This window comes from Nilaparvata lugens, chromosome X (assembly GCF_014356525.2).
Source record: "Nilaparvata lugens isolate BPH chromosome X, ASM1435652v1, whole genome shotgun sequence".
In the NCBI taxonomy this organism is placed as follows: Eukaryota; Metazoa; Arthropoda; class Insecta; order Hemiptera; family Delphacidae; genus Nilaparvata; species Nilaparvata lugens.
The window spans coordinates 50,043,063-50,057,562 of NC_052518.1; the positions used below are offsets into that span (position 1 = coordinate 50,043,063).

Below are 14,500 nucleotides of genomic sequence, written 5' to 3' on the forward strand. Positions count from 1 at the left end.
ATATTCAACACTAGATAAAGCTGCTGCAAAAGTCGTAGGGAAATGCGAAAAAGTGTGGAATTATACATCAAATTGAAGAGAACTTGATTCTCTATGAGCTCACAATTAGCATGGATTTTCTCCATGGGTTTCAAAATTTTCATTTTGAATGTTGCATTCTTTAAAAGCTGCTACATTTTTCTCATCAAATACCTTAACACATAGCTTGACATTTTTCCTTTCAAGGGAACTTGGGAAGAGAACTTTTCTGTCGAGTGGGGTACATAACATAATGAAACGTTTTCAAGTGAGAAAAGCTTGCAGTGAGGATACTATCATGGTTAGCAGAATCTGGTATGTGAAAGGTTCGTTTTGAGTCAGTCTGATTCAACCAGTTGTTACGAATACATGCACAGAAGATATGTACAGAATCAAATAGTAGAAAATATACTATGTGAGGGATCAATCTATATGTACTGTGTTCTGAGTCACAAAAACGAGTAAAATTTCAACAAAATAATCAATTTTAATGAATTTTAGTTTTCAATCAACAATATCTTCTGATTGCTACAATTCAAATGTATAATCCAAAATCACTTTGGGCGTGATTCTGTGCGCTCTCCGGTCTCAGGTTGAAGAGCACAAAATTAAGCCCAGAGGGATTTTGAATTTTACATTTAAATTGTGACAATTAGAGGATATTGAAAATTTTGAATGAAAAATTGGTTTTAGACTCTAGACTTCTCTAATGTATCCAAACGATTTATTTAAAAATCTATAACTAAAAAACTAAAACTAAAATATATATTGCAAACACCAATGTATATACCGGTAGTGACTGGACTATAATGTTTTGAAGGGTAAAGGGTAGATTAGCGAGTTTTGATTTTTCTTCTAAGATGATTTCAAATTTGTCTCTGAAGGTAGGAGGATAGATGCTTCACATACTAGAACCGGAGAAAGTACTTTAAGGATACCCAATCATCGAACTACTATTTTCACAAAATCCGTCTTAGTCAGTGCCTAACTAATGGAATGTAATTCCTGTTTCTATCAGGTCCATCGAGAGCCGAGCGAGCTTCATCCTGACATTAAAAAAACATCTTCTGGAACAAATGACTGAAACTGTCCGGCCCTAGAACGATCACATGACAACCATCCCCCACCCATCCAACAAATACAAACCTTTAAACCTGTTATAGAATGAATTGTGTCTATATATATTATATAAACTCATGTTTTTTAATTACCCACTGCATACTGCTGTATATTACTGAAAGTTGATTACCCTTACTACTTTCAGCCTACTTCATTTTATTAATCAATAATTTGATCTTATCTACCTATATGATTATTTTACTCTATCAATTTTCTGTTTTTTTTTTCTCTTAAATATTTTTATTAATTAAATCTTTTACAAAATATCCATTAATAAATAAATCCTTAGCTTAATTAATTAAATTAACGTTTTGGTAGAGAGTTAGTGGGGAGGATATTTTTAATATTCTTTCCGAAGAATGGACATTGATATGTCCAAAGCTCCGCCAATTTATGTAGATGCATAACAATATAATTATCCATAGTTATTATATTACAAATTACTTTTTCATATCATATACTTTCAATAATTATTTTCTCAGTCTATATTATGTAAATTCATCTATAATTTTGTTGTATTGTAAGCTATTGTATATAAGTGTATAAGCCAGTATATATTGTAAACTACATGAATAAAGTACACAATCAATCAATCAATCAATCAATCTCTCTCTCTATAAAGTTCATTCGAGATAATCTTCCTGTCACTCTTCCTTATATAACACATTTGTATAACTTTTCACTTCTATCTTCCATTTTTCCAACCTACTGGAAATACTCAGCCGTATTACCCCTCAATGAAATACCAAATCCCGTTTCACCATCCGACTTCAGGCCCATACATATTCTCTCACCCCTTTCTAAGGGTTTAGAGAGGGTAGTGCATCAGCAGGTTAATAATTATCTTACAATGAACAACTCTCCAAGTGATTTTCAATCTGGTTTTAAGAAAGGTCACAGTACCACCACTGCATTGCTTTGTGTGACTGAGGATATTCGTAGAGTGATGGAAGGAAGACAGGCTACTCTGCTAGTGCTGATAGATTTCAGTAAAGCTTTCGATTGCATCTACCACCCTCTCCTGTTGAAGAAACTGAGGAATTTTGGATTCTCCACTCATGTAGTGGATTGGTTCGGTTCCTACCTGAGTAACTGGTGCCAATCTGTAAAGTACAATGGGTTCTCATCTGGCTATCACATTTTAGGGAGGGGCGTTCCCCAGGGGTCTGTACTTAGGCCTCTTTTGTTCAGTATATATATTAATGATGTAACCAATATCTTCAGATTCTCCAAACAGCACCTATATGTCAATGACTTGCAATTGTACATCTACTTTGACTTGAATGACTTTACTGCTACAGTTGACAATATGAATAGTGAACTTGAGACTCTCACGGACTGGACTGTGAAACATGAACTTAGAATTAACGAAACGAAATCCAAGGCAATAATTATTGGCTAAACTAAACTCGATAATGACCTTACATGGTATTTGCAGGTATCCACTCGCTTAAGAAGGTTAGTGACTTCAGAATCAAGCTCGGTTTGGCGTGGCAGTATTGAATTGGCTGGGATCTGGTGGCACAGATTAGGCTTGGGTCGGGTTCAGCTTTATTTTTATTGTCTATTTACATTGTATCAATCCACATGAATTTGACTCATTTTTACCTTTTATGCAACTACAGATACAGTATATTTCAACTTATATTGTTTTATGATAATTATTATACTTTGTGAATCTTTATTTTCAGGATTGTTTTGTGTGCATGTGTGAGTGAATGGCAACTTGATTAGATCTTCATTTCTTCATTTCTGATAGGTTTTCCTATATGATTTATCTAGTGGAATATCAAATATTGTTTCCAATTGTATTAATAAATTAAGTTTAAAATTCTCTTTTATTATATGTAATTGTATTTTGATTAAGAGTTTTATCTACTTTTATTAATCTTATGTAATCTTATTACATAATATGCAATCTATTTTTTCTGTTTTCTTATGTGAATTTTTCTTCAATTGTAAAATGTTGTGTTTGAGAGGACCAGGAGTCCTAACTCCGCCCTAATAAAGGCATATATAAATCAATCTCTTTCTTCCATACTTATGCAGACGACCTTCAAATCTATTTAAGCTGTCTCATAACAAAAATTAATGAAACAGTTGGAATAATGAATCAGGATATCAATTTGATAGTGAAATGGACAAAGAAAAATAGCCTCAAGCTTAATCCCATCAAACACAACTCATTATAATTAGATATTCCCGTCTTATAAACAATATTGACCTCGACTGGAAACAATAATACTATTTACTGGTCAGAACAAGTGAACAAAACTTGTAAAAAGGTATTCTCAGCCATGCATGCATTGAAGAAAATGCACGATATCCTCCCTAGAAACATTAAATTATTATTGGTGCAATCTCTCATCCTCTCACATTTAATGTATTGTAATTCTGTTCTCAACGATATGCAAGTCACTCTGAATGATAAACTACAGCGTTGCCAAAATTATTGTCTACGTTTCGTCTACTCTCTCCAATGCAATGATCATATCACCCCAGCCCACATTGCTAGTTCAACATTGAAGCTTCCCGATCAAAGGCTTTTTCAAATAGTCAAGCTTGTTAGAGATATCTTGAAATATGGTAATCCAAACTATTTTAAAGATGATTTCAAATTTTTCTCTGAAGGTAGGAGGATAGATGCTTCACATACTAGAACCGGAGAAAGTACTTTAAGGATACCCAATCATCAAACTACTATTTTCACAAAATCCTTCTTAGTCAGTGCCTGTCATACATGGAATACACTTCCTGTTTCTATCAGGTCCATCGAGAGCCGAGCGAGCTTTATCCTGACTTTGAAAAAACATCTTTTGGAACAAAAGACTGAAACTGTCCGGCCCTAGAATGATCACATGACAACCATCTCTCACTCATCCCACCAATATAAACCTTAAACCTAAATGACTGAGTTTCAGTCATTTGTTCCAAAAGATGTTTTTTCAAAGTCAGGATGAAGCTCGCTCGGCTCTCGAGCATGCGCATGCGCATGCATATATATATATATATATATGGTACATCATCAACCAGTTACATCAGATAAGCAGTTTCACTTACTTTCTGACGAATCTCTGCCCTTGTTGATTTCCACCTCCAACCCATGTTGAAAATGAACCCATGTTGAATTCCAACCCATTGTTGCCTCCTTACCCTCTCATATCAGAGAATCCTTCCACTTCATAGATATCCTAAGAAACACAACCCTCCCAACTGACCAACAACTCCTTCTTGTTAACATTGATGTAGCCTCCCTCTACACTTTCTATCCCCCATTCTGCAGGCTTAAGATCCCTTGAGCATTTCCTTTCCTCACAACCCACACCCTCCACACCTTCAACCTCCTGCCTAGTAAACCTTGCCATACTTGTGCTTACAAGCAATGCCTTCAGGTTTGAAGATGAATGTTATCTTCAAATCCAGGGTACAGCAATGGGCACAAGGATGGCACCATCCTGTGCAAACCTATTCATGGGCCTCCTTGAACAAGATTTCCTTTCCAAACAAACCCTATCCCCCCTGATATGGCTCCGTTTCATTGATAACCTATTCCTCATATCATATGGCCTCATGGACATGATACCCTCACCCACTTCCTCAATCAACTCAACTCCAACTACTCTGTCTCCTTCACCTGGAATATTTCTGAATCCTCCATCAACTTCCTAGATGTCAATGTAATCCTTCCCAACTCCAATACCTTATCCACCAATACTTTCATCAAATCCACCCACACTCAACAGTTCCTACACTTTGAGAGTTGCCATCCCTACCACATCAAAAGATCCCTCCCACGTTCCCTCCGAGGCCAAAAAATTTGCAGTGATCCCCACCATCTTGACCAGTACCTAAAAGAACTACACCAATCCCTCCTGAAATGTAACTTTCCTGGAAGGTTGTTACAGAAACAAATCTCCTCCAAAACTGGCACTAATCCAACCACAAAAAATTCCCGAATCTCACAAACTCCAAAGCTCTGTACCACCTACTTCCCTGGAATTGGAAACCTCAAACCTGTCCTTAGAGATCTGTTCCATGTCGTCTCCTCCAATCCCTCTACCAAACACCTTCTCCAGCAACCACCTACCCTCATTTATAAGCAACCTCTCAACCTCAAGAAAATTCTCAGTAAAAACAAATCACTCACCTCTGATGAAATCCCAACTCCACCTGGTACCCTACCTTGCAAACGCCCCCACTCTAAAACCTGTCCTATCACTGATTCTTCCATTTCCTTTACAAGTCCTATCACCAACTACACCCACCAAATCCATCAATCCAGTAATTGCATCTCCAAAAGTTGCATCTACCTCCTTTCCTGCAACTTCTGTCCTGCCTTCTACATAGGTGAAACCACCACTGCCCTAAACCTCCAGATCAACAATCACAGGGCTTCCTTTAAAAATAATACTTCCCTACCCATCCCTACCCTTGGCTCTGAGCACAACAAGAACTTCGACCAATGCTTCAAATTCAAAGTCCTTACCACCCTCCCTCCCACAGCCCCCTCCATAGATGTCAAGATGAAAGAATTGGCTTTTATTTGGGTGCTTGGAGCTGATTCCAGTCCTGGTTTCAACAGACAGCAATAGTACCATAGCTACCAACTGTTAAATTCAATTGAAATAAATTTCATCATATCATGATAAATTTCACAGCTATCAAATATATATATATTAAATGTTCAATAAAAATGAAAAATAAATTCCATTCAAGTTCAATTCTACAATTCCTTTCTCCAATTTTAGTCTAATTCTTTTTTTGATTTCTTATTTTTAAATCTCCTCTTTTCTATCAATTCAAAAGCTACACCTTTCCTTATCCATAACTCACTCAAATCTTAAATATCCCGTTTGTAACCGCCCCCTAAATACCCCATAATGTCCCCTGAATCTGTACCCTTTTTCTCCCCATCCGTCTGCACCGCGTAATCTGTGGTCTCTGCTGCTACAATTGAGTCTCCGTGCATACTCTGTGGTCACACGACCGTTGGATTCAAAACTAACTGCAGTCTGCTCGGTTGAGAAAGGAGACTCAGTCTCCGAAAATTTCCCCCATTTCTAATATGAGTGTCTAAGTGTTTTCAATCTATTTATATCGTGTCTCCTGTTTTAATTTTCATTACAAACTTTAAAGTGTCAAACTTTTAAAATATATTATATAAACTCATGTTATTTTAATTATCCACTGCATACTGATGTATATTACTGAAAGTTGATTACCCTGATCTACTTTCAGCCTACTTCATTTTATTTATCAATAATTTGATCTTATCTACCTTTATAATTATTCTACTTAATCAATTTTCTGTTTTTCTTCCTTAAATATTCATATTAATTAAAACTTTTACAATATTCCGATTAATATATTAAATATTCTTCCCAATGAATGGACATTGATGTGTTCAAAGCTCCGTCTATTTACGTAGATGCATAACAATATAATCATCTATAGTTATTATAATACAAATTGCTTATTCATATCATATACAGTTCAATAATCATTTTCTTAGTCTATATTATGTAAATTCATCTATAATTTTGCTGTATTGTAAGCTATTGTATATAAGTGTATAAGCCAGTATAGATTGTAATCTACATAAATAAAGTACTCAATCAATCAATCAATTTCTGCTGAGAATTTCTGGAATTCCTTCCACTGCGGTCTTCAATTAAGTATTGTTTTCTATTAATCAATCAATACAATCATTATTATCATTCCTTCATTAAAATATACATCATCACTATAAATTATATTTTTAAAAATCAAAATTTCAATAATAGGTCCACATTATAATACTCTATAATTTACTTCTTACTTCTAAGAGCAGTTAAATGAAGCGTATGTAATAATGTAACTCCACCCCTACACGCAGTCGATAGTCTAGTAGGAGGATTCCAAAATATGTTGTATATTGTATTTCATATTCGTGTATTATGTTTTTTTTTTCGAAAATAAATTTGAATTTGAATTTTGAAATACATACTTTCATTTCAATAAAATATCTTAATCAAAGATACAATACTAAATGTAAAATTTCCAATTCCATAGAAGTTATTAGATATATATTAGTTATGAGATATTTGAAAATAGTTATTCTTCAAAATACACAACAATTTTGGAAAAAATGAGAAAATGATCAGGAATTAAGTAAATAGTCTAGTACTCAATATGTACTGCCTCATAATAGATTCTATATCGGATGATATATTTGTTAGCAGTGGCTCTTTATTATAACTATCAACTTTGGAGTTCAATGTGAGAGGAAAATCAACTTGTAAAGAACAAGAAATAATGAAATGAATCGATCCTGGACTCCTTGACCGTTGGGTGGCAAGCACGATAGCAGCAGCGGATTACCATATAGCCTATAGCTACGCGTCCGAACACCTACAAAAACTAGCATGAATTATTCATGTGCTAGTAGTTTCTCGCGAATTTCGGTATCGGTACCGGCAGGCGATTTTCGTTTCAAGCACACCTGCAGCCTCACCACAGACCGCCCTGCTACCCTGCTCCACCCACAAACACGCTTACTGACCCCTAAAATCCCCCAACTTCATTCCTCTCTACTTATTTTTATTGAACCTTCGAGCATTTCTGTACAAAACAAACGAAGATATACTTGGAGATTGGACATTTTTCTGTTGAATTCAACACATGTTTTATTCATGTCCATCTTCACATCTACACGAGTTCAAATAATATAAACCAAGGTTGTATTATTGTTTTATGTGTTTTATTTAATTTGAAATTAAATCTACTTGAAGAATTGAAGAAGCATTCACAGTATGATATTACACAAATTGAGTAAGCCGATGTCTATGATTGTTGAATGCCCATAGTTTTGTTTCAAACAACACTGAGTATTGTCTGTAATATCTAATCAAAGTGGTGATAAAACACAGGAAAAACGATATCGGCAAAGCACAACATAATATTATTCAAAGTAGTAGAGAACCTATATAAAATACATTGCAATATCAAGCTCAAATCAAAACAACACAATCACTTAAACGCTAGTGCAAAACAAACAAAAATAGTTCATTCATCTCATTAACTAAACAAGCCAAGTTGAATGAGGTGTCTTATGTTGAAATATCTTTCCTATTTTGTTCAAATGAAATTGACAATTAATTATTTTTCTGTGTATGTGTGTATTTTTGTATCGTATGTGTTTTGTGTTCATATGAGTTGAGGTTTGATGATTTGAGGCAAATTGTACAGTATTATGCATATTTATCAGCTAGTATTGTTGTCTTGAATGTTGCTGTATTGAGTACCTAGTGTTTCGCGTGTTTTAAATTGTATATAACCATAATAATCATCATCAAAGCAATTATTCTGCATATTCAACTCTTTTATCGAACGTGAATGTTTTGTCTTGATCGTTGAATTGGAAATTAATCGTGGAAATCATTTACCACTTTACTTTGATAACACAGTGATGCATGAGCTTCTTAATTAAAGACCAAGCCTGATAAGACGCTATGCTCACTTCAACAGATTATTTTCTACAGCAGTCCAAATCAGGTCTCAATCTATGAATCATTCTGTCCTTCACCTCGATCTAGATCTATCTACAGTCTAATGTACGCAAATCTACGTACCAATTTTCCGACTTTTTTGTGTAGGTAAATGGACAGATTAAGGTATTCTAACTATGTAGATACTAAAGTTTTTTTTAACTATGTGTAAGTTGATTAATAGCTAACAATATTAACGTCGAGCGCTTAGCTCTAGGGACAAACTAATTCCGCTAGATCGCTCCAGCTGTACTATTCACTTGCTGTCCGAGCATAGCAGGCGTAAAACCGTGCTTTAAAGGTACACATACCAGCGGCTATTATTGTGTCTATAAAAGAAGTTTAAGCATCAACTTTATTCATCAAGAACAGCGCTACAAGTTGCTATGAATTTGAAGTCTATAAAACGAACATTGAATGTGAAAAAGGAGTTTAAAATGCATGAAAATTTAAATTTTTTCAAATTTTCAAAAACAAAGTTGACGTAATTTTTGCTATATTGAAAAGGAGACTTGCATATTTTTCTGACCAGTAGTTTTTGTAGGGTATGTGTACCATAATAATTATGCCTCAAAAAAGTGACTTTTGAAGCCCTATTGTTAGCTAACAGAAGCTGATAAAAATATTTCAATTGCATAGATTATGTTCTAAGAACCTGTCCAATAGATTAGAAGAAGAAAAAAAAATTTTTTTTAGTATGCACAACCTTAAGGTCCACACTACCTAATGACAGTGGGGAAAGATAGGGGAGCATCGTTGCCGATTCTTCGCCTTGTTACTGCCTTCTATAGAGGATAGCTGATACCAGTAAATCTGATTCAATATCGACTGTTCAACCTTGTTTAAAATATTCAATAATATTTAATTCATCAAGGAAATATATTTTAAATTATTGAATAATAAATTTTTATGATTGATATTGAATATTTCGATTATTAATTATATTTCTACATTGTTAAGAACGATCTGGCAATGCTGCAGAGCTAGAAAAAAATAATGACATCTGCTCTGTTAAATGATAGACAAGGATAGCAACAACAGTTTTAATCAAATACTGCCATTATAAGGCGGACCTACAAACAAAATAGAATTTGCCTAATTTCAGGCCAACTACTACTGCATCATGTTGGATTTGAATTTCCAATAGAAAAAATTATTCTATTGTTGGAATGAAAACTACAATAATTGATTCATTCTTATCTCCGAAATCTAATATTAACATTCACTTTCCAAATTTATTAAAATGTTTAAAACAGCTGGATAGACTCCTAGTAATAAATAAACTGGAATCAAGCAAGAAGCAGTCTAGTAAGCTTAATTTTTAATCATGTGGGTTAGTCGAGGGAGAAAAAAATGTTAATTGAATATGGATGTTCTGTAGTGCAAGTAATAAGGCTTGAACTGTATTATTTATCAGCGTAGCTTAAAATACTGTACAATACTGTTCTTGTTAGGAATATTTTTAACAACTGCACCTGATGAAAGAAGGGTGGATACTTATAACTTCTATGTGTGTCTAACTGCTATACTTCTTACTGACATTTTCAGTAGAGGAAGGTTGATGGAATGTATTATAAATAATCAAACAGGGGCTCCCACCCTTCCCAATACCATGGCCGCACCTTTTCCCTAAATTAAGAAAAAAAAACAACTTTCACCCTGAATTCATCAGTAGTCATTTCAAACACTGCTGACATTTTTTTGGGACCCCATGATTTAATTTCAAGCCACCCCCCTCAAGAATTTCAAAGACGCATTCTGCCTCCAAACACCCCCCCCCCCAACAGTGGGCACACCTGGTTTCGAGTATATTTGGACTAATATACCATATTAGTAAATAATTATGTAAACCATTGAACTCAGTCAAAATTTTGTAGAGAAACAGCTTCGGGTTTTCCTGTTCATCTTCTGTTGCACACAGTAAATTGTAATCATTTGTGCAAGTATGAATTTATAGATTAGAAATATTTAACTATTCAATCTTATTCCAAATCCTATCGAACAATGAACTTCTCACCCAGGAAGTCAAAAAAATATTGTGAAAAAAATGTGCAAATATCATCTAGAAATTTGTATCTTACTTTCTCTCTGAATCAAGTGATTCTGACTTCAACGTCCCGGCCACTTAGAGAGAGATATGCGATTGAGTTATAAGAATTCTATCCATTCAAATTAGATATTAAAGGTCATTTCACACCCTTGAAGCGTAGCTTGATCTACGTCTTTTAAAATACGTAGCCGACGTGTCTCCTAATGTTAATAAATCTGTCCATTTCAAACCAATGTAGCGTATATTAACATTAGCAGTTTCATAAAATCACTTTACTAGCATGGACTACTTTCAAAAATTATTAAAAAACACAATATTAGAACATAGAGTAACCTTTATTTAAAATATTTCAAAAGAACAACTAGTTTCGGCTTTTGGCCATTTTCAAGTTCAAAATGAGTAGTTCTTTTGAAATATTTTGAATAAAGGGTTCTCTATGTTTTTATTTTTTATATCGTGTTTTTTTAATAACACTAGCAGATGACGTATTTCAAGCTACGCAACGGCAGTTTGAAATAGACAGCGATCGCAGATCACCCTCAGTGTAGTCAGGCCCTAAAAAGATAACTTTTTTACGTCCCAAAACAACAGAATTCTTATAGCATTATGAACTACAACCAAACCATGGGCACAAACAATATGCTATTGAAATGATGGCTGACCGTCGGGAACGAATACGTTGAGGTAGAGACAATCCTCATCGATGCGGAACAGATGATCACCGGCAAATAGTCGCTCGACCAGCCGCAGTCGGTCATGGAGCTGTAGTTGTTGCCGCTGCTGCATACAGGCAGGAGCATAAAGAGACGCATTGCGAACACCCTGCCAAGCAGGCAAGGGATCAGTGACGGGAGGAGCGAACCGCAAATGCTGAAGCGGTGGCTGAGCGAACGGCAGGCCCAGGTAGAGGAGAGCTCGGCGACCACGACCAACGGCCACTTCACGACCCGCAACCACACCTTGGTCAGGGATGGTGAGTGTGGGCGGCTCACGTACTAGGGCACAGTGACATGTGACCAATGCCAACGCCAACACCAGCCAGTGCCAGGCACCCATCGCTTCAGCCGACCACCGCTGACCAACTGAGCCAACGCGAACGCCAGTGCAAACGCCATGCCTGCAACGCAAACGCAAAGCCCACATTATCGACCATCGTGACCACCCTCACCACTTTAACCACTTACCACTTACCACCGCACTTATACAATAAATCTGAACTATAAATAATGTTTGTATTGTGTTTTATATTATAAAAGTGAATGTATTTATAAAACGATAATGTTTTTTAACTTCTATTTTGTGTGTTAAATAATTAATTATGAAAGCTATTCTAATCTAAATAATATTTCGAGAATACACATCTTCTAGATAGGAAAACTCTTGTCAATTCTACTCACTCTTATGGAAACTTATTCTGGCAACTATAACTGTTCACTTATGATTGCGGTAAGATTTAAACTATTTAGGTCCAATTTCAAGCTTAGGTTTCTCTGAACCACGCAGTGTTATTGCGTGATCCGTCATCAGTGATATGCGGAAACCACGCGTTCGTGTTAAAAAAGCGGGTGTTTTCTCTGGCACCAACCTCGCAGCGCGCGATTATATTTTCAGTCATAGACAACATAGATGTCTGACACGTTGCTGTAGCTGTGATGCTGGACGAAGAGGATAATGAAGAAAATCTACTAATGAATTTTGTAAATGAAAACCCATTGAACTTTTTATTGACAGAGAGGAAGAAGGATTTCTTACAATTTTGATTTCCAGGTATCCGTTGGATAATGAAACCAAGTTTAGGGAATATTTTGTTTTATGAGAAACTATTCTGTGAATAGTAGATCTCGCGCAGTTATGAACCACAGCTTCATCTAATACTAAATATCGGGGCACCAGCTTTGCTCGTTATTTTTATTTATTGATAAACCGAACACAATTCTCTAAAATGATCGTGTTTATATTTCACAGCTGGCTATACGTCATCTTATGAATTTCGGGGATGCGATATTTTGCTTTTTCACATACTCACTTTTTACTATCCACAGCTGTTTTAGCCAAAGATGAATTATCCTTTTAATGTCGTTAAGCGAGTTTTCCCCAAGGATGAGACCTAGTGCAATCGAATCATAAACCCACTATGTTCCAAATTTCGTGTAAATCGTTAGAGCCGTTTTCGAGATCCGTTGAACATGAATAACCAGAAATAAAAATAGCCAGATATAGAAATAACCAGATGAATAAATACAGAAATTGCTCGCTTAATATAATAGGATACTCTCATCAGTGTAAATTCTGTTCTGTCCTGTTGTGTCGGCGAGATATCGGTGTGAAAACGGCTAATGGTTGATTTGGCTGTTTGGGTTGGTGTAGTGCTCTTGGATTCATTTGGATTTATAGGAATTTCATTTGTTGATTTTCTATGTTGAAATTGATTAAATGAAACTAGATGAATGACGAAATATTTTTAATGTTGGAATGGCAAAATTGAACTGTAGATTGTGATTTCAACTCTAAGTGAACTAAAAATGTTACAAGTGATAAACAAACTATGCCGGTTGAAAACATCACAGGTGGCAATCATATGATTCGCCACAGATTCAATGCAACATTGGATTCCGCAGTTACTGTTGCATTTTATAATAACCAGTGTCGTATCCAGGGGGGATATGGGGTTGTATTGTGAAATTTGAAAAAAAATATGAAAAATTGAAAAAATAGTGAATGAATCTTGGTTGAGCCTAATACTATGGTGTTGAAGTTTGTATGAAAATTCAAGCCGAAATTATAGTTTGCTATCTAAAATGAGTAGGCCTATTCAGGGTACTAAAACATTATTCTTTTTTTAAACAATTGAATTTCTAGTCAAATTCCATTCCATTCCATTCTATTTGTTATTCAATAAAAAATCTTAGGCCTATGACATTTTCAATGTCAATTAGAAAACTTGAACAAAATAATTAGCCAACTTGAACAAAAAACCTTGAATGAAATGTTATTTTCCAGTGGAAATCGCGTAAAATTGCACTAATTTGAAGGTATATCATGAACATGTTCAATACCCTCACGTCCCCCGGTGACCCCCAAAAGTTGAGGTTCTTCCTACTGTCAAGAACACGTCTAATCACTAGAAGATGGTGGTAAGAAGGAGGTGGAATGGCAACTACTGGCAAATAGCTACTGCGTGCCACACAGAAGTCTGGGATCCCAGACTTGAATGTGCGACGCAGAGGGATCACGCATTGCTGAATTGGCGGGAATCACAGAGAATTGCGCGCGTGAAGTCAAAGAAAACACATCCGTAGCAATATCTGCAGCAGACTTTTGCGTGATTACGTCATCGCGCATCCCGCATTACGCAGTGCCGCTGTGTGGTTCAGAGAAACCTAGGCTTCACAGAAAAAACTATTCTAGCTACAGTCGGGTCGAATCAAATGATTACGAATTGATTTTTTAATATGATTTTTTATTGATTTAAAATCAAATAACAACAAAAATATAATAATAATAATTTTTTTCATTCAAATTTTTCTCACATCACATGAATGATAAGTTCTACAAATTGAATTAATCATTATACATATCATCGTATATCTATCATACATGAAGTGAGAATCTATTAAGATTTTCCTATTATAATTTTGTGGCTGCCCCATGTAGCTAATTTTTGCTTATATTGGGGAATTGCACATACTCAGAGATATTTTTGCAAGATTTGAATTTATAGATGTCTGAATGTCTGCTACAAGCAACCTTACAAGGATCATTAGTGATCGAATATTGCAGCACATTC

General features: G+C 35.3%; 1 protein-coding gene across 1 annotated transcript in view; it reads right to left on the reverse strand.

Moving 5' to 3' along the window:
* Positions 1-11,869, reverse strand: part of LOC111054128 (cholinesterase 1) — a 120,633-nt gene extending 108,764 nt beyond the window's left edge. The window contains exon 1 of the mRNA XM_039441303.1: positions 11,376-11,869. Within this exon, the coding sequence (XP_039297237.1) occupies positions 11,376-11,856 (481 nt within the window). The 5' untranslated portion in view covers positions 11,857-11,869. The remainder of the gene's footprint in view (positions 1-11,375) is intronic.
* Between the last annotated feature and the right edge of the window lie 2,631 nt (positions 11,870-14,500).